At 38.0% G+C, this 27,216-nt stretch overlaps 6 protein-coding genes, 1 long non-coding RNA gene and 1 other non-coding gene across 8 annotated transcripts in view; 2 read left to right on the forward strand and 6 right to left on the reverse strand.

Annotated features, from left to right (window-relative positions):
• LOC105179504 (probable LRR receptor-like serine/threonine-protein kinase At3g47570) overlaps positions 1 to 1,229 on the reverse strand; it is a 6,189-nt gene extending 4,960 nt beyond the window's left edge. Inside the window, exon 1 of the mRNA XM_011103151.2 lies at positions 44 to 1,229. Coding sequence (XP_011101453.2) covers positions 44 to 974 — 931 coding nt within the window. The 5' untranslated portion in view covers positions 975 to 1,229. The remainder of the gene's footprint in view (positions 1 to 43) is intronic.
• Positions 1,230 to 2,505: 1,276 nt separating this feature from the next.
• LOC105179480 lies at positions 2,506 to 4,793 on the forward strand. Its single transcript, XM_011103115.2, has 3 exons — positions 2,506 to 2,812; positions 2,939 to 3,337; positions 4,336 to 4,793. The coding sequence occupies exons 2-3, from the start codon at positions 3,123 to 3,125 to the stop codon at positions 4,559 to 4,561; spliced, it is 441 nt and encodes a 146-aa protein (XP_011101417.1). The 5' UTR covers positions 2,506 to 2,812; positions 2,939 to 3,122; the 3' UTR covers positions 4,562 to 4,793.
• A 213-nt stretch (positions 4,794 to 5,006) lies between these two features.
• On the forward strand, positions 5,007 to 5,079 carry TRNAE-CUC. Its single transcript has one exon. It is a non-coding gene; the product is annotated as a tRNA-Glu (tRNA).
• Positions 5,080 to 5,511: 432 nt separating this feature from the next.
• Positions 5,512 to 7,721, reverse strand: LOC105179481 (rho-N domain-containing protein 1, chloroplastic). The gene is made up of 3 exons (XM_011103116.2): positions 7,249 to 7,721; positions 6,377 to 6,664; positions 5,512 to 5,991 (listed from the first exon to the last, which is right to left on the reverse strand). The coding sequence occupies exons 1-3, from the start codon at positions 7,349 to 7,351 to the stop codon at positions 5,579 to 5,581; spliced, it is 804 nt and encodes a 267-aa protein (XP_011101418.1). The 5' UTR covers positions 7,352 to 7,721; the 3' UTR covers positions 5,512 to 5,578.
• Positions 7,722 to 9,073: 1,352 nt separating this feature from the next.
• On the reverse strand, positions 9,074 to 10,813 carry LOC105179482 (receptor-like protein 51). The gene has a single exon (XM_011103117.2). It carries the CDS (start codon positions 10,728 to 10,730, stop codon positions 9,447 to 9,449), a length of 1,284 nt encoding a protein of 427 aa, XP_011101419.1. The 5' UTR covers positions 10,731 to 10,813; the 3' UTR covers positions 9,074 to 9,446.
• A 980-nt stretch (positions 10,814 to 11,793) lies between these two features.
• LOC105179505 (cellulose synthase A catalytic subunit 8 [UDP-forming]) lies at positions 11,794 to 25,122 on the reverse strand. The gene is made up of 24 exons (XM_020691347.1): positions 24,897 to 25,122; positions 24,599 to 24,698; positions 23,984 to 24,045; positions 23,761 to 23,817; positions 23,424 to 23,483; positions 22,701 to 22,757; positions 22,389 to 22,431; positions 21,932 to 22,009; positions 21,197 to 21,509; positions 20,960 to 21,116; positions 20,787 to 20,872; positions 18,018 to 18,208; positions 17,612 to 17,679; positions 17,364 to 17,415; positions 17,139 to 17,283; positions 16,468 to 16,734; positions 14,732 to 15,077; positions 14,481 to 14,618; positions 14,238 to 14,363; positions 13,932 to 14,144; positions 13,558 to 13,807; positions 13,266 to 13,465; positions 12,752 to 13,105; positions 11,794 to 12,587 (listed from the first exon to the last, which is right to left on the reverse strand). The coding sequence occupies exons 1-24, from the start codon at positions 24,990 to 24,992 to the stop codon at positions 12,000 to 12,002; spliced, it is 4,047 nt and encodes a 1,348-aa protein (XP_020547006.1). The 5' UTR covers positions 24,993 to 25,122; the 3' UTR covers positions 11,794 to 11,999.
• Positions 19,565 to 20,177, reverse strand: LOC110011343. The gene is made up of 2 exons (XR_002286348.1): positions 19,983 to 20,177; positions 19,565 to 19,858 (listed from the first exon to the last, which is right to left on the reverse strand). It is a non-coding gene; the product is annotated as an uncharacterized LOC110011343 (long non-coding RNA).
• Positions 25,123 to 26,466: 1,344 nt separating the features above from the next.
• Positions 26,467 to 27,138, reverse strand: LOC105179506. Its single transcript, XM_011103153.1, has one exon. The coding sequence runs from the start codon at positions 27,136 to 27,138 to the stop codon at positions 26,467 to 26,469; it is 672 nt and encodes a 223-aa protein (XP_011101455.1).
• Positions 27,139 to 27,216: the final 78 nt, after the last annotated feature.

The raw sequence follows: 27,216 nt of genomic DNA on the forward strand, positions 1-27,216 counted from the left end.
AACTATAATATACTGAGATAGAAAAGAAATGCAAACTAAATACCTTTCAAGTTGTTGTTGTTCCCAAGATACAGAATCTCTAGCATAGATAAGTTTCCAATCTGCTTTGGTACGGGTCCAGTAAATTGGTTATATTCAAACGCCAGAGTTTGCAGCTTTGAGCATTCATCTATATTTGATGGAATGTGACCATGTAACTGGTTGAAAGCCACATTAAAAGACTTGAGGTTTGGCATGTGTCTGCACATATTTGCTGGAAGATTACCAGAGAGGCTGTTGGAAGTGAAAGCAGCTGCTTCCAAGGTCGAGATGTTGAAGATGCTCGCTGGAATGGGCCCTGAGAGTTTGTTCTCTCCTAAAACCAAACGCTTCAGGTTATGAAGATCTCCAATTTCGGCAGGGATCATTGATTCTAGCAAATTAGACTTTAAATTCAAAGTCTCTAGCTTTGATATGTTAGACAGGGATGGTGGGATTGAACCTGTGAAACTGCAATATTCAAGAAGCAGTTCTTGAAGATTAGGCAATGCCCCAAACCATGACGGGATTTTCCCACTAAATCTGTTGAAGCTAAAATTGAAGAACCTCAGTCTTCTCAGCTTAGCCAACTCCTCTGGCAAATCCCCGTGGAACTTATTGCCACTCAAGTCAAGAGAAACCAGAAAAGAGAGGTTTCCCAATTGTGGAGGAATAATGCCTGAAAGATTCATGTCGGAAACATTTATGGCCGCAACTCTTAGGTGACGGGAACTGCAAGTGATCCCGATCCAGCTACAAACAGGAGTATCAGAAGACCAGTTTCTTGCCAAAACATTGCCTGGCTCCTGCTCAAATTGTGACTTGAAGACAAGCAGAGCGGATTGATCAGTCATGATGTTGAGTCTGTTTAAGGCTAAGCAAGACATAAACAGGTACATAGACCATGAAATGAACAGAAGCACGTTACTTCTACCCGTCATCATTCCCTTGCACATTAAAGGACAGGCTATATAATCCAGAGCCAAAGATGTATCTTCAAATCTGCAGCTTTTTTCACTTCTGTGAAGCTATGATCTTCTTTAAATATTGACACAGAGAATGTGAATGATTCTAAAGTTACGAAGCACAAAAATCAACTTTTGTAGCTGCGGGCAGCCAGCAGAACCAGACTTGAGTTATTTATACTCATTTTCATATCATAGGCACCTTTGCATAATCACCGCGTGAGATAAATACGTCGGAATTTGAAGTTTTTCTTAACCATTGCTCACGCCTCTGTTTGTGTTCAATGAACATCGTGGGGTCACATCATGAGAATATGGTCTTTCTCTTTCACTTCCATTTCTAGATAAGTTGATAATTGAAACCATGTCTAGCCGTCAAATCAGTAGTGTTCCTAATCCCACTATCAACATAATGGAAGAAAGACGACTAACGATGAACAGAGTATTGTGTTGGATATTAATTGGACATATCTGATGATCTCTAGATTTAGGACTCAAAGAATTGAACACGGGCAATACAACTCAAGTCTTGCACTTACATGCCACCAAGTTTTCATGTCAATGGTGGACTTGGAAAGAGTTGTTCCATGGAAAAAGCAAAGGAATCCCATCTTCTACTGTCAATTTCAAGCCTTCAATTGAAAGGGCCTCTTGCCCTCTTGTTTGCCTACCTATCAAGTAGGAAGACTTAGTTTCTACGCCTACTAAATCATTCACGAATTTGACCACGGACGACCAAGACAAAAAATAACCATAGTTGAAATCTAAATCAACAAAGTAGTCCTCATGAAAATTCTACAAGATCCATCACCAAAGAAAATTAAAATTATTTGTGAGGGTAAGTTACATCTACATCTCCTCAAGGGTTCGTTTAGTTATAGATAAACAATTCAAATCCAATTGAAAAGATGTTAAGCTATATTTGAATTGATAGATATAGAATCATGAATAACATTTTATTTAGATATTTCTAAATTTAAAGCATTTTTAAATCCCTCTACTCTTATTTGGATTATATTTTATTGAAATCCGAAGAGTTTCAGAATTTTTAGTATGGAGTCATTTGAAATATTTTTTCAAATCATTTCATCAAATACAAATCCATTTATTCAAATGCAACCTAAAAGTACTTAAAACCTTGTTTGAAATCATTCCATCCAATGCAGTCTGATATCAGTTTAGTAATCATGATTAGTACTCATCTTATTAAGCTTGCAGGTTCATGTTTGCACAATCAATTTGAAAGTGAACAAAATGTTAGGGAAACGACATATATGAAAGAATAGAAACATAGATTAATGGTTATGAGAATGAATGGTAGGTGAAAAACCTATTTTCTTGACCAAGTGATCATCCTTCAACCACCCCACCCCATCCCATTGTAAATACATGCAATTTATGTGGAATAAAATGCCCAATTAAATACCTATTCCCACACCATAACTATCCCTTAAATCAATTGACTTTATAACTAAATTCTTGTTTATGCGCATTTAAAATTGATTCATTGTATTAGCTTGCTTTGTTTTGGAAGAGGATTCATTGCATTAGCTTCTGATGAGTCATCTTAATTATTTTTAATTAAATAAATCATAATAAAATTATAATATGTACACTTTTAATGTGCATTTTTACCACTAGTTTACCATTACTCCTTTTATCTTCTTTATGTTTTACTATGGAATCAAACAACGGCGAAGAGCGAAATGAATGTTTTGAGAGCGAAATACTGAGATTCATCCTGGAGCAGATGCAGATGCTCCTATTTTGAGTGGAACTCCAGCATCACTTCCACGTTTGAGCTTCCAATTGGTGAGCCGGCATTCAAAGTAATGTATCTATCCCTTACATTACTGCGGTTGGGCGACATGTGGCCTTCTGTAGATTGTTTTCTAAATATAATCAGATTTTTTTGTGTGGTTTCTATATTTCCGGTGAATGTGATTGCGGACCAGATATTGATGTATCTCAAGTATTATGAGAAGTTAATCGGGCCACCAGCCATGGTTTCAGAGATCATTCAAGAAATTCGGAAACTGTAATTTGCAAATAAACGCAGACGATGGCTTTGCAGATTCGAATGCGAAGTCAAATGGGCCTGCGTTTGATTGGGCATTAATAGAGAATAATGCGGCAAAAATGGTCGGCGCAGATCAATCTTCGTCTTGTTCGATTGATATGAACTGCAACGACCCGGAGGCCGACGATCAGAACATCTGTAGAATATGTCTTTTGAGTGCAAAGGAAACAGACGATGCAGCTGAGTTGATTGAGCTTGGCTGTGGCTGCAAAGGTGAGCTTGGAGTTGCCCATGTCCGTTGCGCCGAAGCTTGGTTTAGATTGAAAGGGAATAGGTAATTTTGCCTTCTGAAATTTCTAGTTTCTCTTCACGGCCGCGTTGTTTGGCTGATTGCTCTATCGTCAATGGATTTTTCTATTTTGTTTTGGTTCTGATAATTATGCCGGTTTTCCAGGTTGATGTTTTTTTATCTTTACAACCCCAAAATTCTGCATTATTTTTTAACCGAATTTGAAAAATATTTTTCCAGAAAGTCTATATTTTAAATTGACTTGAGATAAAGACGACTCTTTTTTCTGGACATGCATATTTTGAGTTTAGGAGATTATGAAATAAAAGGTTAATGTTGCATGCTCACCCGTAATTTTCACATTTTTGGCTTGAACGCTGAATACCTGGAAAAGAGGAAATGCTTGAAACAGTTTCAAGATAGTTTCTGTGCTTTGATGAAAACACATGCCGTGGTGATGACCTTCAATGTTTTTGGCAGCTTTTGATTGTCGGGGGATTGAAGATTTGAACTTTCATGGCTGTGAATTCCTTTTGGTTGGATTGCATAAGATTTTGACTGGAGGGGTTAGATTTCCGAGATCAGTTAATTGATATTCAGAATATAGAATCATGTGATTTAATTCTTCATAGTTCCACCTCTGAGGCCTTCATTTTTTGCTCAAAGCAAGAAGAGACGTCTTGACTCAAAGACTTGCATTGTTCCGTCCTTGAAGATTAGCCCAAAGTTTATGAGTTTCGGCTTTAAGTAGTGTCTGAAATTGCTGGTGTATGTTAAAATATGCGACTCAAATTCAGTTAAATGAAATCTGATTGTACATGTGGAAGTTACGCTTGTCAATCATTTGCTACAACGATATTTCTATACTGAGCCCCTTAAGCTTTTGTGCAAGTGGGAGTAGTAAATATCCCAAGTACATGGTAATATGCAGCCTAACTGCACTAGTTCATTAGCAGTAAATATGCTTGCTTGAGATCCTTCATCATCACCCCAGCCCCCCTCAGTCAAATATATGATGATGTGCTTCGTTCTTGTGGCTGTAGATTGTGCGAGATCTGTGGGGACACTGTAAAGAATATCGAAGGTGGTATTAGTGATAATGGATTCATGGAAGAGTGGGCTCAGAGGAGAGGAGTTGTCAGTGGTATTAGCATATTTGGTGGCAGCGGCACAAGCTGTTGGGGAGCACAGCCGCTATGTAACTTGTTAATGGCATGTCTGGTTCTAGCATTTATTCTTCCCTTGTTTTTCCGTGTAAATATGTTTTAATTCACGAAACAGATCATTACACACTCCTTCAAAGCCAAGAGCCATTTTTTAACATTTGAGTAGGTCTCCCCGCCCCCCCTACTGATATTTTGCAAAATGTGATCAATGTCTGCATTATGTTGTGCATGTTGATGGTTTCAGTGAGTAGCTTTGTTCAAATTTTCAGAGAACAGCAAAAGCGTAACTGAAACCGTTGATTTGTCCACTGGCACCCCTTAGTAGACTGCTTAATGTGATTGCAGCTGCAGATGCCTGAGAGCTGTCATTTTACACAGAGTTGAATGAAACATGATCCGTATAAAATTTAGTCAGCGTATTTAGAAACGTATCTAAAAAAAATTAAAATACTACTACAAATAATCAGATTTTGGAAGTTCTATGAAATCAAGAATAAACTAATATAATACAAGTAGTTGAGAATACACGTTAAGGTTGTGTTCATCAATCCGTTGTAGTCTAGATGGTTAGGATACTCGGCTCTCACCCGAGAGACCCGGGTTCGAGTCCCGGCAACGGAATATTTTTAATTTTTACACATCTTTGGTCATTCACGTTAAACTCCAGCAAACTGTAAAAGCCCTAGCTTGAAACCTTGAACCCAAAACCTGAGCTTCTGTTAAGCAACTCATGCAATAATCAATATTCTTGGTTATATATAGAAGAAAACCTACCACTCGCTCCAAAAACCCTTGATCCAGCTTTTTACATGCGAACTTCTGATGATTGAAAGGATAACTTCTCTGTTATCTTTGGTTTTCATCCTTTTCAACTACAGTATTACGCTATTAAAGATTGCTTATGATTCATCCTTATGATGAATTACCATATGTAGTCTGCGGATGGCTTCTTGGCTTTTCAATCACGCAACGGGGATATAAATTATTTTTCCAGCTAAGAGCCACGGTCTGCTCCATATAACTTAGTTACGTTTCAATCACAAAAACAACGAATACACGAATCCAGAAGAAATTACGTTCAAGCATTGTCAACGATTGAACTATTCAAGTGGCTTCCATTTCATGGAGAAGCATTGTTTAATGAGCTGATTAGGAGCTCAACAAGCTCACTCTTTTTAAGTTTTGAATAACCTCTGATCCCTTTAGATTTCGCAACTTCTTTTAATTCAGCAAGTTTCATTTCCTCAAACTTAATCTCCGGTGGCTGATCATTGTTGTAATCCATTGCCAGTAAGGTCTCATTCTTTAGCTGAGTTTCATCTCTTTTGACTGTTTCAGGTGATGTTTCACTTTTCTGCAGAATTTCATCTCTTTGGCTTGATAGAGTTGGTATGGGGGACCTTCTTGTAAAACTTGATGGAGGCCTTGTGGATCTCAAGCCCATTGTTGATGAATGTTCCATTCTCTCCTCTTTGTTTAGTGATTCTTTTCGCACAGAAGGCAATTTACCTCCTTTCTTTCCCAGATTTTTTGCTGTCAGAGAGCAAAGTCTTTAGTTTAGACCAATAAAGAACACCAAATAATTGCAAGAATCCACAATACTAACTGCAGTTTAGTTGCCACTGTCACATTTACACTGAGATGTAAGACTTACGTGTAACTATATCATCGCCAATGTCGTGCCAATGGGCAACAATGTGAAATTAAGACCTATTATTGATGTTAGCTAAACTGATGATGACTCTTTGCTCCTTGAAAGCATATATTTCAGTAAGGTAATAATATTCTTCTGTATTGGCACTTTTAACGTATTTAAAGCTAGCAGGAGGCAATTTCAACTATAAAATGGGAAGATCGTCTTTCCATACCACTATTTTCATTCTTTTCATGAAAGAAAGCATTATGTTATCTGTCTAACCTTTTCCTCGTGTCCTTGATTGGTGAAGAACTTCCAAAATTGATTCAGCCGAGGGCTTATCTTCAGCAACCTTTGAATTTCTCTTCTCCCCTTTAGAGATTGAAGACTGTATTCGCTTAAAGAGAGCTAGGATCTCTTCCTTGTTAGGTGACGATCTACCATCAAATGATTGAGGATTATCCTCCTGAGCGTCCGCCTTGGGTGCCCTTCCTTGGGAGGAGTTCTTCTGAGATCTTTCTCTGTTTCCATCAGCTCTTATGCTCGGAATGGAAAATCTATATGCTATTTCTGCCAAATTGAACAAGCTGCATCAAGAAATGATACCTCAGTTTGATGTTGGCAAAGGTTAAAGGAAGTGCTAATGCATTTATAATGGCAAAATGCAGGCATGTTTACAACCCATGTACACCTTCACCAGTTTTACTTGGGTCCCTAAACACAATAGGCCGATGAAAATGCAAATGAACACAAGTGGTTGTGTTGGGGGGGGGGGGGGGGGGGGGCTCGATCCCATCCTGAATTTCAGTATCGTCGGAAGTGCATTGTTGGCATCAGATGCCTAGAATGCAATGTTAGGTTTCTGCACCACAGGAGTACGGATAATTGTTAACTAGCTAAAACCAAGTGTTCAAGATTGATCTCTCCCCAACAAGATGAAACACTTGTTCAAAAGGATTCCAGAGAATTTCAAAAATCATCGTTAAAAGGCCATTTTGGAAGGAGGGTTATTTCTGATTGAACCAACAAATATCTATATAGCAAAAACAAATGCGCGAACAGAAAGAAACTAGAGATGAAGTAAGTACAGCCAAGATTATAGAATATCAAGAATTGAAGAAATAATTCAAAAAGCAGAAGGCTAAAGCTTATACCTTTTACAGAGAAAATTGGTGTTCCGAATTTGGGTCTGGTGGAGGCAGAAAACGATGGCAAGTGAAGAAGGGAGTGCGGGTAGAGAACAGATCCTCCTCCCATCTCGTCTTGGAAAGCCTTTAGATGCTCAGCCGGACATGGATATGGATAATTGGAAAAATAACTTCCTGCAACTGTAAAACCATGTACACCACAAAGCGGAAGCTCTACGTGGGTATATCCTGTCCAGAACCCACTCTTCTCACGCTCCGAGGTAGCGCGTGTTCACGCGTCATCTCGACATCCATTTTTAGGGTTTCTTTTGTTAGGGCCCACATCGGCGATGAGATGACCGATGTTTTCGGCATTGAGTTTTGATCATTAGACTTCAAGAAAAGGTTTAGAACGCAGAAAATGTTTCTTATCAATTTCAAGATTCTTGCTTTCATTTTACAGTAGTTATTTAAAAGAGCCAGCAAGTTTGTAATCGTAATCTAATTTATAGTTATGTAGAGGAACGCAAGACTCCCGACGGTGTGTCGTTGGTATTGGGATTTGGAGGTTGTACTTGTACCTAGGACGTGGAGGGTTCCTCCCTCAATCTCTCCACGTTCACAATTTTTGAAGCAATAACTTATCCAAGTTAAGAAAGCAATACGTTAACCATGAGTTTTCTACTTCAAGAAAAATGATAGATTTTCTTTTACACATTCCAGTTGAAACACATTGATGAAGAACTATAAGAAATTGGGAGTTTGATTTCCGGACCCAAAGCCATGATCTGTGAACATGGACCACGACATGATCATCTGATCTCTTATATCCAATGACTTGTCAGGGACCTGTTGTTGGTCCTGAGCAGTAACCATGTCTGCTATGCTATGTGCCCAAATGATGAAGAGGAAAACATTAAAACGTATAAGATGAAGTGAAGAAAAGAGAATTCACGGTGGGAACGGTCAGAGTAAATAGGATGAACTATGGAAGCAGCGCCATAAACTATGATTTCTTGGAGTATGACAAGGACAAGTTATTCCTTAAGCTTTGTTCATGTCTATCAATATAAAGCATATTCAAGTAATCAAATTCTTGAACAAAAAGCTTGCAGTACATCCACAATGGTACATCTAACACACATTAATTCCACCAGAGATGCAATCATATTTCATTCCATTACCACATTGGTCTCCTCTCTGTCGTGGAGATGAAGGGAAGAGTTGCATGGAATTTCTTCAACCACAAGCACACACCAATTTTACTTTTCAATTCAAGTTACAAATCCATGTCGTGATCATTGTCTGAAGAGTGTTCACCTTCAACAAGCTATTGCACGATTGAGTTCTTTTCCATTTGGTCATATATGGAATTTCCAGCACCAGACTTCACAATGCAGTGATTAGACCAAGCAATGCAGTGATCCCACCTAAAAATCAACAGTGATAGCATAGATTCGAAGGGCACTAGCAGTTTCATTAGAAATTGATAATGAATGGTTTATCTAAAACCAATCCAAAGAACCCCCTCCTTTTAACTCATTTATCATTTAGTAATTGCCCTGCCTGATCATCCCAGAAGATCAAGATTCAAGAACTCGTATACCCCCAACTCATCCAACCATACCACTTATTTTGAGTGCCAGCGTTATCGCGTTATGCTTTCCTCATAAGTCAAACAAAATAATCAGTTGGTGGAGCCAAAACGAGTTGATGTCTTACGCCCTCACAAGGCCTCAAACAAAATGTGAACACACTTATTGCACAGGTGAAATTACAACATAAGCGTATTCAGAAATTCAAGGAACAATGGATGCCTCTGAAAAGAATAAATACGCAAACCAAGTTCCGAGAAGACAGAATCAAAGGCTGAAACTGAGGAAAGTGCAAAAAACAAAAGCAAATCTTACATCACAGCAGAAATAAAGATAAAGAGGGATAACACTAAAGTAAACCCCAGGCCAGACATTTTTTGGCTCAATGGCAGATCAAACACCCAAAACATAAGTAAAATACAGAGCACGGATCAATCAACAGAGTCAGAGCTTTCTTGCTCCAGCAATATTATAGGAAAGTAATAAAAAGAATCACACAGAAAAGAATCTCCTTTTTCTTTCACCCTTCTCTTTCTGAAACTCTTTTAAATAACTATTAGAACAAATCTCATCTTTAATGGCTGAATGCCCCTAAGCTAATTAACCAACAAATCATTTTTCGTTTCAAATTTATTTACAACATTTAGATAAAAGAACCAAGAAAACGATGAGAAAGACAATAGAAGAAAGCCCAATCGCAACACCTAGAACAACCTTACTTGGTCCGCTATGATGCTTCTTTTCCTCCACATTGCTATAATCTTCATCATCGGAACTGTCACTTGAATCATCAAAGGATGAATCCTTAGCCGGCGGTGGCGACATAGGCAGCCCATGTCTATCACAAGGTGCAATACCGAGCTTCACTTTTGACCCCAAAGTTGAGCGGTTGTAACAAAGGTTGGAATTTTCACCCACCTTAAACACTTCCAATCCTTTTATAAATGTTGCATTGAAAGGCAACACCCCATGAAAGTTGTTACTTGCTAGATTTAGGTACTTCAACTTCTTCATGTCTCTTATGAAATTTGGGATCGTCCCATTGAGCTGATTAGAACCCAGATCAAGGTGCACTAGCCCTGGCAATGCAGCTAAAGAGTCGGGGATGGGGCCGGATAATGAGTTTGAAGCCAAAGAGAGATTCTGCAAAGAAGCCAAGTCTCCGATGGTAGTCGGAATTGTCTCGTTAAGGGAATTGGATGAAAGATTCAAATGAGCAAGATTTTCAAGGCGAGTGAGTGAAAGGGGTATCTTTCCTTTGAGATGATTTCCTGATAAATCAACAAAAGTAAGATTGGGATGCCAATGTTTAGGGAGATAGCCGGAGAGATTAGTTTGTGAAAGAGTCACAGAATGCAAAAATTTCATGCCGCTGAGTATAATAGTAGGACCGCTGGCAGTAATGCTGACTCGCGAGACAGTTAATTCAGTCACATTCTGCAGCCTGCTGAGCCAAACCCCAGTGAGTTTCTTGAGGCTGTTAATGCAAGTGAAAGAATGGAGATTGGAAGCGAGGTCAGAGGGGAAGCGAATGGGGGAAATGGGGCAGTTGATGAAGTTAAGGGAGGTGAGAGTGGAAAGGGACTTGAGAGCGGTGAGGGATAGAGCGACGTCGTCGGAGCAGTTGGAGAGTGTGAGGGAGATGAGGTGGCGGAAGGGGGTGGAGGAGTCACAAGTGGTGGTGGAGGGACGGGAGTGGGAAGAGCAGGGGTCTTTGGAGGTGGGAATGTTAAGTGACTGGAGTGCTCTGAGTTGTTTTGGGTCAAGGGTAGAAGAGGAAACGGGGGAGGAGGGAGTAGGAGTCGTGGCTGACGGAGGTGATGGAGAAGGGGAGACGGCGGCGGCGCTGTTAGTAGGGGAGAGGAAGAGGAGGAGGAGGAGGAGGAGAGAAGGATCTGGTGCCATTGTGGGCATAGTGATGGAGGATTGAGTTCTGAAGCAGGGAAGGGGATGGACAGAGAGTAGTAGTAGTGTGAAGTGTGAAGTGAAGAGGTAAGAGGGGAGTGAGTGACAGTTGGTGGGACATATTAATAGCCCTGGATTTCCCTATATTTACATAACTTGCTAACTACCTTAGTTTATGAGATACATATATCTAATCTAATAAACACCTCTTTAATGATTTGATAACCAACAAAAATAGGTACATTTCTCTCTACAAACATAAAACTAAGCCCCATATATCAATTACCTAATTTACCTAAGTAAGTCAGTATATATCCTATAGAATTTGATTTTATGCATATTATTTGTTGTAGATTGAGAATATAAGTATTTCTTAACTTAGTTAATAATTAATTATTGATTAAACATACTTACTTATATTAGCTAATATTTATATTATCATAATATTTCCTATTCTTGCAATAAAACGCAAAAAGCAATGGGAAAATATGTTAGACTGCAAGTGAATGAGTCAAATGCAAGTCCCAACACCCAAGTTGAAGTTGAAATTATGCTCTGTCAAATTGAATAATTAATAGTAGTAGTGAGGGAAAAAGCGCATTTGGAATTATACTAAAGTAAAACTTAAAAGCAATCCCTGCAGTGAAAGCTTCAAAACCCCATATTTATTATATAGCTGGATACAGGTGTACCCTCTCTCATTGTACGTCTGTGTCGGAACGCTTGATCATCATTATGTATTCAAGTTTTGAATTCATCGAAAGTAATTATGATAATAAATTAATTTTGCTAGCCATTAATAATTTTATTAACAAATATGCCCCGCAATAACATTATGACAAAATTTTAAATTATTATTTTCAGAGCCCAAAAACACCCTACCTTCACCGTGCATCTTCTTGGCCATATGATCATTACTCAACCAAATTTTGAGAAAAACCAGTTAAGAAGCATAGATGGTTTTATCATAGACTTTGGATTCACGCAATGTATAATGGTTTGACCCCAGCAGAAGAGCATTATCATAAATCATAATCATGGGTGGACATTCTTTACAAAATCAAGATCCAAATTTTCAGCCTCCTATCTAACTCCAGTTTTCATGCATTATCATTACACACTTATTTCATGGATCCAAAGATTCCAAGTCCAAACTCTCTTACCTGAAAACATGAGAATATGTATGTCTAAACTTTTAAGTGGAACTGATACTTATATGCTCTGAAAAGCTGTGAAATGTTAAGAGCATGCCATGGGCTTCTTGTACTTTCTGTATGCTCAACAATCAATGGCAATACAGCTCTGAGCAACTGTTGAAGCATCATTTGTGCTGACAAAGGGGTCGATCTTCACCCAAACAAGAGAGAAAACAGATGCTAAAAGAACAGACCACAGCACAACAATGGTTGGAGTCCGATTTTGTCGGCCCATCAGACCCTTTAGGAATGGGTAGAGGTGCAGGATCACCCAGAAAGCAAAGAAAACCTTGCCGAACAACGGCCCCCACGACTCGTACCCACTGTTGAGGGCATCAGAAAATCCTGCAACAACGCCCACCAAGTTCACTATCAGAATAGTCGTTGGCGGGATCAAGACCGTTGTCCATTTCAAAATGTACAGCTCCCCAAATTCCGTGTCGTCTGCTGCTTTGGCAGTCACGGTGAAGTTGGTATCCAGGCCCGCAAGCATTTTCAAGAATCCTTGGAAGACTGCAAAGAGATGGGCCGAGACGCCTCCAATAACCCAAAACTGCTCGTTACGCCACAAGGCCTCAATGCTTACCCCGCTCCATCTCAGCTCAAGCACGCTCGTCAGAATGATAGAGAGGAAGAGCCCAAGAAAGAGAACGCTCGCGAGGTTGGAAAGCTAGATCAAGGGAAAACATAAGCACAAGCAAGATTGTGAAATCTTCAGGTAGTGAAACTTTTAAGGAAATTGTGAATTGTTGGAGTACATCTGATTTCAGGTGTTGAGATTGCATGAGTTTACATATGATTATCCGATGGCAGGAGAAGGGCAAAAAGAATTACCGTTGGTATGATGAATTTCCCAGTTAGAAGGCATATAGCAGGCAGTGAGCAATAGGCAACCAGCGGGAGAGATGTGAAAGGATAGACGATCGTGTTGATGTATGCAAGGCGCTGGAGCCATTTGAGGCGGCCACCTCCAAATCCATACCACAGAGGACAGTGTCTGCTCAAGAAAATTTCCACCGACCCCAAGGCCCATCTGAGTACCTGGTGCAGCCTGTCAGACAAGTTGATTGGCGCTGATCCCTTGAATGCAGGCCTTAAAGGCATGCAGTAGATTGATCTCCATCCACGGCAGTGCATTTTGAACCCCGTCAAGATATCCTCTGTAACTGAGCCATATATCCATCCGATCTACATATGAAATTTGAGCGACTTAGAACAAGAGATATAGGTTGTTATGCAACATGAGAAAGAACTATAAATTGCCAGAAGCATGGCCTTCTTCATATAAGACAGCTTAAAGTTAGAAAAGAAAGTTGGCATATGGAAAAACATGAAGCTGCTTCCTGACCTCTTTACCCCATGCAGTCTTTTCTTCATACCCACAGCTGATAACATGGATTGCTTCTTTAATTAGTGTTGATGGATTGGCAGAATCAGGAAGTCCTCCATTTTCCATCAGTGTAGACTCAATAAAGACGGAAGATAAGCCAAAGGTTTTCTCAAAGCTCATCTGAGAGATGAGTAATGACCTTTCATGCTCATCATAATCTACAGGAACGACCACATAGATACGCTTCAGTTTTTAAGGATTCTGCATTTTATGCCCATAATTTTAGTATACCAAAATGCAAGAGACTTACTGTCAATTTCTCTAAGGTTAAAGATGGCAGCGTTTAAGTCTTCTCTTTTCGCATCACGATAAACCTCTGAGAGATCCTTTTCTTTTGTAGGCTTCTTGTCACAACAGCAACACCATGAGCAAGATGAAGAAGTCTTGGGTAGACTGGGAAGAGATGAAGGTCCATAGCCGTAAAGGGCTTGTCTATTGAAAACACACCCTGTTCCGACATAAACAGGTCCTTGAATGCCATCCAACCCTTTCATGTTAACCTGAAATCACCATGGACCTAACTTAATAATTTTATGTAATGTCAAACCTTAATCTTGAGAATTTAGTATACTGCAAGGGGTTAAAAAATTGTGAATCTAGATTGAGTAGTGCGAGGAATCTTACATCGAAGAAAACTGTGTTGCGGTTGGCATATCGGTCGCTCTTATCAATGCCGTCAAACCTCTGAGGAAACTGCACATAACAAACATCTCGACCTACTTGAGGATCCATCAAGAAACACATAGCCTCACGAATAGCCTTGCTATTGTTAACGTAGTGATCACAATCCAGGTTGAGGATAAATGGTGCATTTGTGAGAACAGCAGATACTCTTACCTGACAGAACATAATCATTTACCTGTGATGGTCACGAGATATATACCATAAGAAAAATGAAAGCTTGTCATAGAACACAATAAATGAGCATACCAAAGCATTTTCAGCACCAGCCTTCTTATGGTGTTGATAGCCAGGCCTCTTCTCTCTTGACACGTAAACCAGCCTAGGAAGCTCATTACCCTCTATATCATGTGCACCAGAATTGCCTAAAAACACCTGAATAAGAAAAGAAAAAGGTAACGCCAATTATAAAGTATAGGGCAAGAGACAATAGAGTGACACTGGTCTGCATGGGTAAGCATATTGAGTCCAAAAACCAGAATACATCAAAACCTGAATCATGCCAGGATGGTCACGCGGGTTGTTTCCCGGCCAAGGTGTTCCGTCTGCCATGGTCCAGCCCTCGTCTGGTGTTTTCTGGGCCTTTGCTACCAAAGCATTAATACGCACTTTATACTCTTCATAATCCCTCTGTAACCTCAAATGCCATCAGTAAATGGACTTGATTTCAGCATATAACTAAATATTATCAGTAGAGAATTATTCTTCTAGGATTTGCACTAAATGGGAACAGATATACTTACTTTCATTGCTCTGCGTTCCTTGACAAAAGACGGTTGTACTTTATCCTTCAAGTAATCAAACTTCTGTGAGAAGTAAAACTCAGGGGCACGTGGTTCGATGGAGAACTTCTTGCAGAAAGGCACCCATTTCCTTGCAAAATCAGCAGTTTCGGCAAGAGACTCAAAAGTAAGCATGGCTGCGCCATCATCAGACACATAGCAAGAGACTTTATCAACTGGATAATCCACCGCAAGGATTGAGAGAACCGTATTTGCAGTTATCAAAGGAGGTTCTTTCAGTGGGTCGACTGTACTGACAAAAAAATCCACTGCAGCAAGCTCAGAGGGCTCTCCCTCTCGCTCATACCTGTCAAAATATAAGAAAACCAAAGTCTAACAAATTTAATATCCAGGTATTTTCATAACACTTTCAGAAAACAAGACAAGAAACTACGAAGTGTGCAAAGACTGCAGTCCCATCATACATTCTCAGTTTGCATTTGATCACAAAAAGGAAAAAAGTTAAGGAATACTTAATGAAAAATACGGGGTTTTCTAGTTTATCTATCATCGGCACATTCTATAAAGATTTTTTTGGGTTGTCCCAAGAGTACTACCGAACTAACACACTAAAAAAAATATCGTATATTTTACTAACGGTTCATGCATTTTTGGTTCCTTTTAGATAAAATAAATAACTACAATCAATATTACAAATAATAGAAGCATCAAAATGCATTTTTCAAGATCTACACATCAACGGCCCCTAGTATGGGGTATGTGGAGAGTAATTCTGCCCAACATGGAGTGTGTTGATGGTACTATTAAACTAATAAACTAAAAGAACTCGTATCTTCTACTAAAAATTTATGCAGCTCCATTCAGATTAAAAAAATAAGTATGAAAAGCCCAAGACGCATCTTTATAAATTTATTCATCAACATTATCCCAACATGGGGTGTTTTTTTGGGTAGTGTTGAACTGATAGATTTAAATAACTCATATTTTTTATTAAGAATTCCAAGGTCTACATATCAATATGCCCCTGGAGTCGATTGTGCTAAGAGTAATGCCGATCCAATAGACTAAAAAAACACGTATTTTTCACTAAAAATTCCTCCAAAATCATTTTTGACAGAATAAATAAAATACAATTCATATTACAAAAAGTAGAAGGCACAAGATGCATTTTTCAAGAGCTACACGTCTAACATGCCCCTAGCATGGGGGTGCTAAGGGCAGTTTTAGTTTAATAGACTAAAAAAACTTGTATCTTTTACTAAATTCCTCCATTTTTTGTTCAATTTGGTAAAACAAAAAAAAAATCTATATTCCAAAAAATAGAAAGCTCAAGATGCATTTTCCAAGATCAACACATCAATACTGTTGAACTAATACACTAGAAAATCTTGTATTTCTCACTAAAATTCCTCCATTTGTTGTACATTTTAGATTAAATAAATAAATACAATATATAACATAAAAAATAGAAAGCTCAATACGTATTTATGAAAATTTGAAGAAGCACATAATACACTGGACATAAGAATATAAGATCACAATTCGCCTGAGAATTTTGCATACGGCGGTATATAACAAGTTGAACAAATAAATTTGCCAATAACTCAGTATCAAAGATGAGAAGATCTGAATTTAATATGCTTAATTTCTCTATAGGTGTGGAAGTCTTAAATACGTTCATATCATTGTGACAGTTGCACACAAACAACAAGAGTATAAGATCAAAGGGAACAAACCTGGCAGATAACCCGTCAATATACGTCTCTCTGTTTATAGGAGACCACTTAGGGAACTGATCCAGCACCCAGGAAAACGCAAACCAGATCTCACAAATGACAGAAGTTAGCCACAGACCAAACGCACTATCAACGGGATGTGTTACACGATATTGAAAGAAAAGGGCCAGAATAATCAGCCTCATAATGATCACAGTTCTGTATGGTGTAAGCTGGGACTTGGGCAAAGGAACGACTCTCGAAAGTGGCTGTGCAGCCTCACCTGACCTGCACAAGTTGGTCTTTTCACATCCACATCAATTAGGACAAATTCAAAATCAAACAAGAAGATCCCAATCCATACTAATGGAATACGGGAAAATAGTCAACATAGAGCTCTTCCAAAAAGGCCACTGCTTGATTGCTATTAGATATTGGTCCTCTAAATGTCTGCATAACCCGAAAATAGAAGGCAAATATCATAGAGTTGCTAAATATGTTTTGCTCTCTGAATCTGGATATATATACGAAGTGAACTCTATAGTTTCCTCTCGGATTATGAAGCAAGATTCACAATTATAAGGGGGGAAGAACAATCTTTGAAGAACCAACATGTCTAAAACCCTCCATATTGATTTCTTCTCATTTTTGTTTCTAGAGATCATCCTAATTTCAGTTTTCAGTATACTTACTCTGGTTTTTCTTCCATCTGCTGCTCGGGTGGAATTTCCGCTTCTTTTTTTTCCTTTGTTGCAGCTCGCTTCTTCTTAGTTTTCTTTTCCTTCCAGCTTTCCACTCTATGCTTCCATATTGGATTTCCAGAGTCGTTGATGTATTCTTTGAAATAAGAAGAGAGTATACAGTCAAAATTATTTGCAATATATCTTCTTTGATTGTCGTTATTTCTGTTGACTCACCACTGTCGACTGTAGAAACAGAACTAACATTTCTAGCATGAATTCCAGAATCCTGCAACAATGCAGGGCAACACCGACACCATGTCTGTCAGTCTTACAAATGTTGGAGTTCAGGAAATTACAATAAATACGGATATATAATTTAACATCGAAAAGTTGAACAGTGACTTCAGAACTTTATCCAAAACCACATTTACATGGTTATATACATTCACCTTCATCTAAAATGTTATCATCAATGATCATACCTTAGCAGTATTCAGATGTGATGCAACCGGTGCCTGATCCCCAGATGCTTCAGCTACCGCTGTGTCGTCTGTTAATTTATTGTGAAGCAGTTCAAGTTTTAAATTTATGAAGCTAATTTCTTGAAACAATCATTTCCCATATTTTACTGGTATTCTACTGAGATTATGCCAATTTCTGATATTCTACTGAGATTATGCCAATTTATGAAGCTAATTTCTGATATTCTACTGAGATTATGCCAATCCAGAAGTTGGACCTCAAAATTCATAAACATTACCGTAGGGAGTAGAATTTTCTGTAATCTCGTTACATTTGAAATTTTCATTTAAAGCGGTTCAACTAAAGAAAATCGGAACATGATTAGTAAGAAATAAAAACAGAGCCCACAAAGTTCAGATTCGGTACCATCAGTGTAAGGAGTTCCACAGCGCATGCATGCATTACGCCCTTCCTTGATCTCATGGTCCAAACAATGCTGGCAGATGGGGTAAGTGCACTCATGACACGCCACAAACACTTCACCCTTAGCGCTTAATCCCAGTTGTTCACCACAAATGTTGCATATGGGTGCCCCAGACTCCATCATCTCTTCAGTTCACACTAGTGCTGTTCCTCGGGCACAAATTTCTAGCCCTGACGCTATATATACGCAACGTATGGAGATAAATAGATTCAAGAAACAAACTGGTGCATGATAAGGAATCAAGCTCAACTATTTTAGTAGTGGAATATAGCAAAAGCCGTAGGATATGACATGTGGGTTGCAGAGTCGGTTTCATGAAATTTTAAGCAGAGAGAGAGATGGGGAGCAGCGTCACTTTTCTTGGTGAAAGATTTGAAATTTTGCGGGAATTGGAAGGCAGGTTATGGTTGGGCTTGACACATCTCAACCAACAAGTCTTAAGCCTCACGGAGCCGAAGCCTACCTTGGACCAAACCAGCAGCCACTGAGATACCATAAATGGGAAATTTCCAAAAGATCCTCTCATGTGGATTAGCCGCAGAAAGAACCCCATAATAAAGAAAAATACCGAAAACCCTGTCTTCCTACAAATGGAATACCCCCTCACCCTCGGTATGTTACCTTGAAAAAGTGTTGCTCAAACTTGCAACCCTTTTTTTCAGAAAGAGCCTATTCACATATGATATCCTTCCATTAAAAGAAAAAGGGTCAGGCGAATAAATGGATTCAGTCAAATGTCAATGCAGTCATGACCAAGCATTTGTATATTGTGCGTGTTTAAAAAGGAAGAATACCATATCAGGCTGGTTTGCAACTTAAGCTGAAACACCTGATGGGCTTTCCTGGGTTTGCACGAACGAGTCCCATTGCATGATGCTTACAAGCAATGGACATTACCAATTTGTTCTGCGGCCTTCAGACCATACTACTTTGGTCCAACAAGTCGTACAAATTGTTGAAGTGGAGCTGCTGCTGCAGTTTCTTCACGTGCAGCACAGCAGCAGCATAATACAGAGCATCACGCCATTCACGACTTATCCTGGGGGCTTTTGCACTTTCTTTCGGTTTAAGTTATTAACAATTTCTTCGCTGTACATATTGCTTTTTTATCTTTTGGCATTTCCATTAGTAATTAGCGTTTTTCTACTAGAAAAGCTGAGGTGGCTAGAGTTTGTTTTTCTTCACCCGCACCCGCACTGTACCTCTGTATACTTAAATGGGTATCCACTTCCACTTTCAATTCAATAAAATTCATCCTTTCAGATTTTATACCTGCATGCAAGATCTTCTCCATGAATAGAAATTTTTGAAGCTTCTCAGCACAAATGGGCCGTAAGAAAAGAGCCGGGGCCAAGGGATGAATCGCATTAAAAAGTCATTGCCCAAGGAAAAAAGAGTTGAACATTCAACCAAGATCATGATCCATTCTTCATCAACCAATCACTGGCAAAATAAAAATTAAACAGAAAATAAAATGCAACCTCCAATATAAATCAAAGAAGAAAAAATATTCTATTCACTTTATACAATAACCCGGGGGGATGGATAATCCTCTGCCCCTAAAGATTCTTGAAGAAAGTGAGGAACAGAGCACTATCTACAGATAATAATTGAAACTAAATAGATAATCAAAGAATCATCAATAAACTATGTTAGTGAAAAGCCAAATTATTTTTGTCCTGGTAGACGTCCGTATTGTAGAACATAACTATCAGTCCATCTTCTGGAACATCGGTGCCATTAACTTACGACCAACTACGATCATCAATCCGTTCTTCATCAACTGCAAAAAGAAATAAAAATTAAAAACAGAAAAGAAATCGCAAATTCCCGTAGAAATCAAAGAAGAAAAAGAACATACAACTCTAAAACCCACTTTATTATTCAAGCGAGGAACAGAGCATTACCAACAGAACTTCCCATTGCGACTTCTTTGCTTCCTTCAGTGACTTGAAAATCTTCCCGCACTACCTATTTTGCCGATGAATAGAAATCTCTTTCCCCACTCACTCCGCTGCGAAAACTTGCAGAAAGGTTTTCAGATAGGGGCCCACCCCACCCCCTCCCTATTTAAAGAGAACTATATCGACGCGTGCAAAAATTCTTACAGCTGTGAGCTGTGGGAGTAACGGTTATAACTTACAAATCAGAAAAAGAAAAGACTAACGGTTAACGGTTATTACTTTGCTGGCAAGTTTACCTAAAGGCTATATAATATTTCTTTTGTTAAACTAATTTTCTTGGTGAATAAAATTCTGTGGGCAAACAAATGCTTCACGGGAAAAAAAACTCAACTTGAATTTGACCAAAACTAAATTAATTACATGACAAATATAATTCAATGAGAGTGACCAATGTGACTAATTACACAATAAATATATTACATTTATTATATGATTGGTTTAATTTGACTAGACCTAATTTGAATAAAAAAATTCCATACTTCACCGCTTGCCGTTACAGACAAGAAGGCTGCTACAGTTATGCAAAGCTCAGTGATGCTGAATTAAGGCTACAGTCAAGCAATGGTTGCTCAAGAATTTCAGCCACTGGACTGGAATAAGAATTAGAATAAAATTTAATGTATCTTTAACATATATAGTTTTCTCAGAATTCTAGGAGTACAATCCAAGTAAACAACAGCCTCATGCATAGTAGTCCTCAGCATGCATCCTCGTACCACAATTGATAGTCCCGGAGCTATAAGTCACCCAACACTATAAACCTTTACGACTTTGGACGTGTCGCAGACAACTAGGTTTTCTGAATCGGCGGGCGTTGTGCAGAGCCAATTGACCTGAGCACGTTAAATCCAATCATACTAATGCAAAAAAGCATAAATTCATCCAAGTTAAATATACCACACCAAGACGATGCAACCGACCTTTCTACTCAGACTAATACTTGAACTTAGAAGTTCATCTCCATTGCTAGTCTGACCTGCATCATCACGATAATTGGACCAATTCCACACCTTTATTGATTTATCATTCCCACCTGAAATGATAAACTTCCCTTTCTCTCCAAACATGTTAAATGCCCTGATCGAGAGATATTAGGACAACAACAATTAATACAAATTCATGGTTTTCTATAATCAAAACACACTACAGTTGCTTACACAGAGGATACTGCAGCGACGTGTCCACCCATTGAGTAGTCCAAGCGCAGGTTTCTATCATTTTGATCCCCACTCTGGGGATCACCAGGGGAAGAACGACCTTTTGGATTTGATTTAGAACCTAGCTTGGGTTTTGTTGACATTTTGGATTTGAGAGCAGCGAGTTCTGATTCAATATTAATTATATTGACAACACCGTCGCCCCTAGCCACAACACAGACCTTGCCAACTTTATCCACAATATCAAGATCGGGGACTACTAGAGCATGGACAAAAGCTGGGTTACAGCACTGTCCTGAGTCACCTCCGCTGCCTGCACAAATTCATACAAGTACAATGAGAATACAAAAAATCTGAAGTACCATATACTAGTTTAATTCCACCTTACAACAAAACGCCCAAAGGCATGGGACAAGAATTTTCTAGCATGAAAAGGAAAGCAGAGTTCGCAAAATTTGGACATTCTGGTATTTGTTGACATGACAAAAGCATTATAAAGAGTAAGTTGGTTACTTATTTAAAACAGTTGAAAGTTAATTTCCATTTACAATATGTTGAAAGCAGCAGAACCATTATCATGGCAATTAGAGAAATATCCATGTCACCTCTTAAATGGTTGCCAGCATTCAAGCTTACAGAATCAAATGATGATGCAAGAATCATATTGTTCACGTTTTTAATAGAAAGAAAGTTCTTTAGCAGACAGAAGGAGAGCATAGCAGAAGTCACCGATACCAAAGTCCATAATTTTGTTTGGACGTCCTTTCGAGAAGTCCCACATCACAAGTTTTGAATCAAGACCCCCGGTGATGACTGCAAGAACATGATATAAAAAGAAACAAAATACTGGATCAGAGATAGCGATTAGAGAGATTACAACAGAAACTACAACACAATTATTAATTCAAAATAGTTACTGAAGATATTATAGAGACACTACAAAACACACATAGAAGATTTTTTTTTGCAGTCAAAATATATCCAACACAAAGTATTGCGTGAAGAATGGATAGCAGGAGGTATTTACAAATCAGCAGAGGCACAGAGAATGTTATCATCTAAATTCATTACAGATAGACTATGAGATAAATGGCCTAGGCAGTTTCTTTTAAATGCAATAACGTTATGCAGATTCACCAAACTAGATTTGGACTTTTACAGATTTAAAGGATCCCATTTTTGTATATAATACCTTCCCAGGATCTCCAAGGAAGGAATTGAACACTGCTGCAGATCTAAGAAAACAATGAAAGGGAATCCCGTCTCAGAGATTGAATAAGTTATCAAATGAAAACACAAACAAATATCTTACAAATACCAGCTTAGTAACACAATGTGGACATTAACCTTCGCAGTCTTTAAGGTCAACAGGCTTAGCATGAGCACAAAGTGACTAGGAGCACTGGTAACTAACACTTGAAAGGAAAAGAAAAATAAAAAAGCAATGGACCAAATAACTAAATCCTCCCTGTCAAACCAATTTACAAAACGTGGAAAAGGATACACTCTTATGTCCTGCTCTTAATGTTTTGTATAGGCATCGTTGGTGGACATCAATGATCTGCAGCAAAGACAATAACCATCATCCCCACCAGAATCTTTATAAAATGTATCTGCACATTGTATGCATGTGCATTGAATCTATGAACTTCACATAGGATTGAAATCAATTACCAAGTGGGTCATAAAGATACAAGATTCTTATCTTCAAGTATTAGTCATTCTTCATAGAATAAATAGCAATGTGCTTTCACAATGAAACAAGCTTAGAATGAACCACAAAAACTGTGGCCCTAGACTCTACTTGTTCCTCGCAGCCTCCTTTTCAGTTAGTATACCTTAGGTGACAAGACACGGACTTCAGCTTTTATGGGTGATTTTACTTCTTTTTCTGACTGGTTTATCCATGAATGTAATAATGAGTTTAAATTATTGATTAGTCAAAGACGTAGATCATCACTATTGCCTTAATTTTCAAAGGGCAAAATTGGAGGATTCCATTCTTTTCTTGGTTCAAATATAAATAGAGTTCAAACACATTTACATATGCCCTGGTTTCTTCCTCTCATAACAATTATATTTTTGTTATCAGAAGAAAGTCTGCCGGACTTACTGTCCTCTTTAATCTAGGAAGTCCCCTTGCTAAATTTTTTGTAAGTCATATCTGACATTTGATTCCAAGAAAACTAAAGTACCACAAAACCAAAGTCCTACCAAATTAGAATACCTTTACATCTCCAGCATCATCTGCAGCAGCCAGAAAAGATGATTTTGGGTGGCAAGCAATCTGCAAGATGTAAATGAAATAACAATAGAAATTGGTGACATTACAATTCAGTTTGATTGTACAGCAGAAATAGTAAGAATGTTTTCACAGCAAGCAAAGGCAAATCTCGCTTCCAGACTAGAGAAAAATAATAAAGATAAACCCAACAGTATATGAATCTTTTCCAATTTGTAATTGTTTTAAATAAGAATATACTTATAATAAATCAGTAAAGGCAGTTAAATTTTATAACAAAATAGAAAAACACTCTAATATAAAAATACTTTAGACGGCACACCTGATTTATCTCATCCTTGTTATAACTGTAACTTTCAAGTTGCTTCCATGAAGCAGCCTGGCATGTTGGATATGACTGTGTTAGTATAAAAAGTAATTCTATATAAGTAGACGATATAGAGGAAATGGAGAAATCTAGACACTCCTGAAAAAACATGCTATATTTCAAGAATGAGAAACATAAAAAACAAGAGGAATAAAATAAACATAAAAGGAAAGCATACCATATGCAAATCAAAGCACTTGACTTCATTTCCAGCAGAGACATAAATTATATCCTCATTTCCTGCAGCATGCAACGATACTATAAGATCACAAGATAACTCTCATCAATCACATAATGCAAGAAAAAGAACCAGCTAAGTCAATGTTCAAGAAAGACTCTTCTTATTTGTGTATCAAGACTTGAGAATCAACATAACTAATTACTTGAGGGCATAAACAAGCACAGTATAATAACTTAAAAGTTTAAGATTAATAATGTATCCTGGTTTTAGCTAAATCTCCATATCAAACACCAATATTTCTGTTTACAAAGGGAAAATCATCTCACAGTGCAGAAACATGTGATTTTCATGGTCTTACAACACACAAACTCAAGTAAACACTTGGGGTAATAACTAGGGCTGGCAACTTGACCTACTCATAAAGTTCATACTACATACAGTCTAATATTACAACAAAAGATTAGAACCCGACGGAAACCAAATCTGACTGGATAGAAAGACACTGACAAATTTCAACTCCGGCTATCATGTGGCCTGCGCATTGGTTAAAAAACAAGAACCAACAATCAAGAAAGACAGAAAACCACCAAACCAAGAAAGGGAATGACAAACCTGGCTTAAAACATAAAGCCGAAACAGCATCTCCATTCCCCACATCCATAGAAAATAACATATCTTTGCAGCGCAAATCATACCAGCAGACCCGACCATCCTGTATTCGCAAATCAAGAAACAAAGAATTAGTTTCTTTATATTAAAGTCAGTAAAAGAATTAATCACGAAATGTAAAGTGTATTTCTGAAATCACTGAAAGTCCATAAAACCCCCCCGCTAATTCACGGTCAAAAGATTGCTGTTAAATTACACACATCATAAACTTTGCAGTTCGTGCGGTGAAAGAAAGGGAAACCTCGGCAGCGGTGGCGACAAGGCCTGGACGGCTACGGGAAGCGATACAGCAAATGGCAGCGGCAGTGTGCCCTCTTAAACGTCTCGGCTCCGTCATACTGGCGCACTTGAGAAATTCAATTCGGGCTTCTTCTTCTCTCTTGCTTAGTGAAGAGTAGTAAGAAGGGCTAAACCTCCTAATAGTAATCGCGTTTTCTTCTTCAGCGACAGGCGCCAGAGCTGAATAGAAACGTGCCTTTCCTTTCACAAAACTAAAGGGAAAAATTCAGATATTCAATTTTTGAAAATTAAAATATTAATTACTCCTGTGATATAAAATAAAATTAAAAAATTCCTTTCACATAGAAATTAAATCACACATGCTTTGACTGCGAATTGATTATGAAAGTACTTTTCTTTTTACGTTCTTGCCCTTCTCTCACATCCAATATATATAATATTATATATATTTATTAATAATAAAATACTATTATATATAATAATTATTTAACTATAATAAAATATTATTTTAATTAAATTAATTTATATATTTTAATTATATATTAATAGGCCTAGTTTGACTTGTTGACTAGGAGGGTATTTTAGTGATTGTTTTTTTAAAAATATGTTCAAATTGACCAGGGGTCGGTATGATTATTTATTCATAATATAGAAATAATTTTTTATATTAAAAATTTTATAGGGGGTTTTTTATATTTTTACATATGATAGGGGTTAAAAAAGAATTTAACCCCAAAACTAATATTGTTACCAATGTTGTCTGTGGACGAATTTTAAATTAAATTTGCAAAACCTATTCTTAATCCACTTTCTTAATTCGCTTATTTGAATAATTACATTCTAATTAACTTTTCATTTGTTTATTATTTTCATAATGGAAGTGGCAATGCATTCAATTGGCAGTACATTTATCATTTATTATTATTATTATTGTCTTTTAGACAATTCTCCACTTTGTTTTTAAACTACGAATCAAGAATTGTGGAATTGAATTATCTTTTTTTTAAATTATTTATTTTATGTTTTCTCCTTACGGAAATTGATTCATATTTCATTTTTTTTAAACAGTAGTCCGTTAATTGAATTATTTGGTTCATTTCTTAATCCTCGTGATAGAAAGTGTTCCAATTTTGGGTAGACCTCATAATGCTAACTTTCTTTATATTTATTATTTACTTTATGGAAGGGGCAATGCACTGAAAAGCCAGTTAAAATAAATCGATCATTGTGGTCCAATTATTACAATCCAGCATTATCCCACTCAAAATATAAATTCAATTACTTATCGAATATGAATCCAAATGCGTATCAAATAGTTGATTGGACTAAGATACATCCTAATTTCATCAAACACTCAAATATACACTGTAAACATGGCAACATTCAACCTTATCCACAGACCAATTGATTTTTCTCTATATATATATACAAACGAAATCCCTATTTACCTTTATTTGATTCTACAAAATATACAAACTACCCCAAACCCTATCTACGAATTTAAGATATATATAAAAGAAAAGACAGCGACAGGATGTAGAGAGAAGAGACGATGATCGAATTCGACAATGTCATCTAACGGCAGAAGCAACGGTGTGAGCCCACCATTTGAGATTATCTTTCATATCAATTTCATTGCTCACAGCAGGAACCCTCCATTTCATCAATGGGCTCTCGATTTCCCTCCGTCTGTTCAAAACTTCCCACGCTTCTGAGAGATAAGGCCTTAATTTCTCTTCCTTTCTTCCATCCGCACCCAATCTCTGCAGGCCAGGAATGATTTCCACCAGCCCCGACTCCCTGTCTTCTTCAGAGAACACGAACCCAAGATCCATGAAACCCTTGAGCTCTTCAAATTCCAGCTCTGACAAGCTTTTGCTCAGCACTTTTTTCTTTCTACTGATCACACCTTTTCTGGGTAATTTCTTGAATTGCTGCGGAGTCTCCAGCGAAATTTCTTTATCTGAGAGTACGGTTTGGAGGTGGGGTTTGAGGACTGAATTTGGAGAGAACGTTTCCGTCTTGAGAAAAACAGTAGCGTTGTTGGGGACTAGCAGCTGATGATCGCTTTTCGATCTTGTGGAGATGGTTAATTGGCTTGAAAATCTTGGTTTTGGTGAGGTATGCTGGATTTGGGCGGGAGGAGGGTTTGGGTCAGGAGATGATGAAGTGGGCTGTTTTTTGAAGATTTGGAGGTAGGACCAGAGGGAATCGAAGAGGTTTATGACAGCCTCCGGTTCCATAAATGGCGGCTGATAGAGAAAACTTGGAGACCTGACCTGAGGTTTATGATGGGGAGTTGAGGGCTGTAGGAGGGAGGA

The sequence above is a fragment of the Sesamum indicum genome, unplaced genomic scaffold (assembly GCF_000512975.1).
Source record: "Sesamum indicum cultivar Zhongzhi No. 13 unplaced genomic scaffold, S_indicum_v1.0 scaffold00164, whole genome shotgun sequence".
Lineage (NCBI taxonomy): Eukaryota > Viridiplantae > Streptophyta > Magnoliopsida > Lamiales > Pedaliaceae > Sesamum > Sesamum indicum.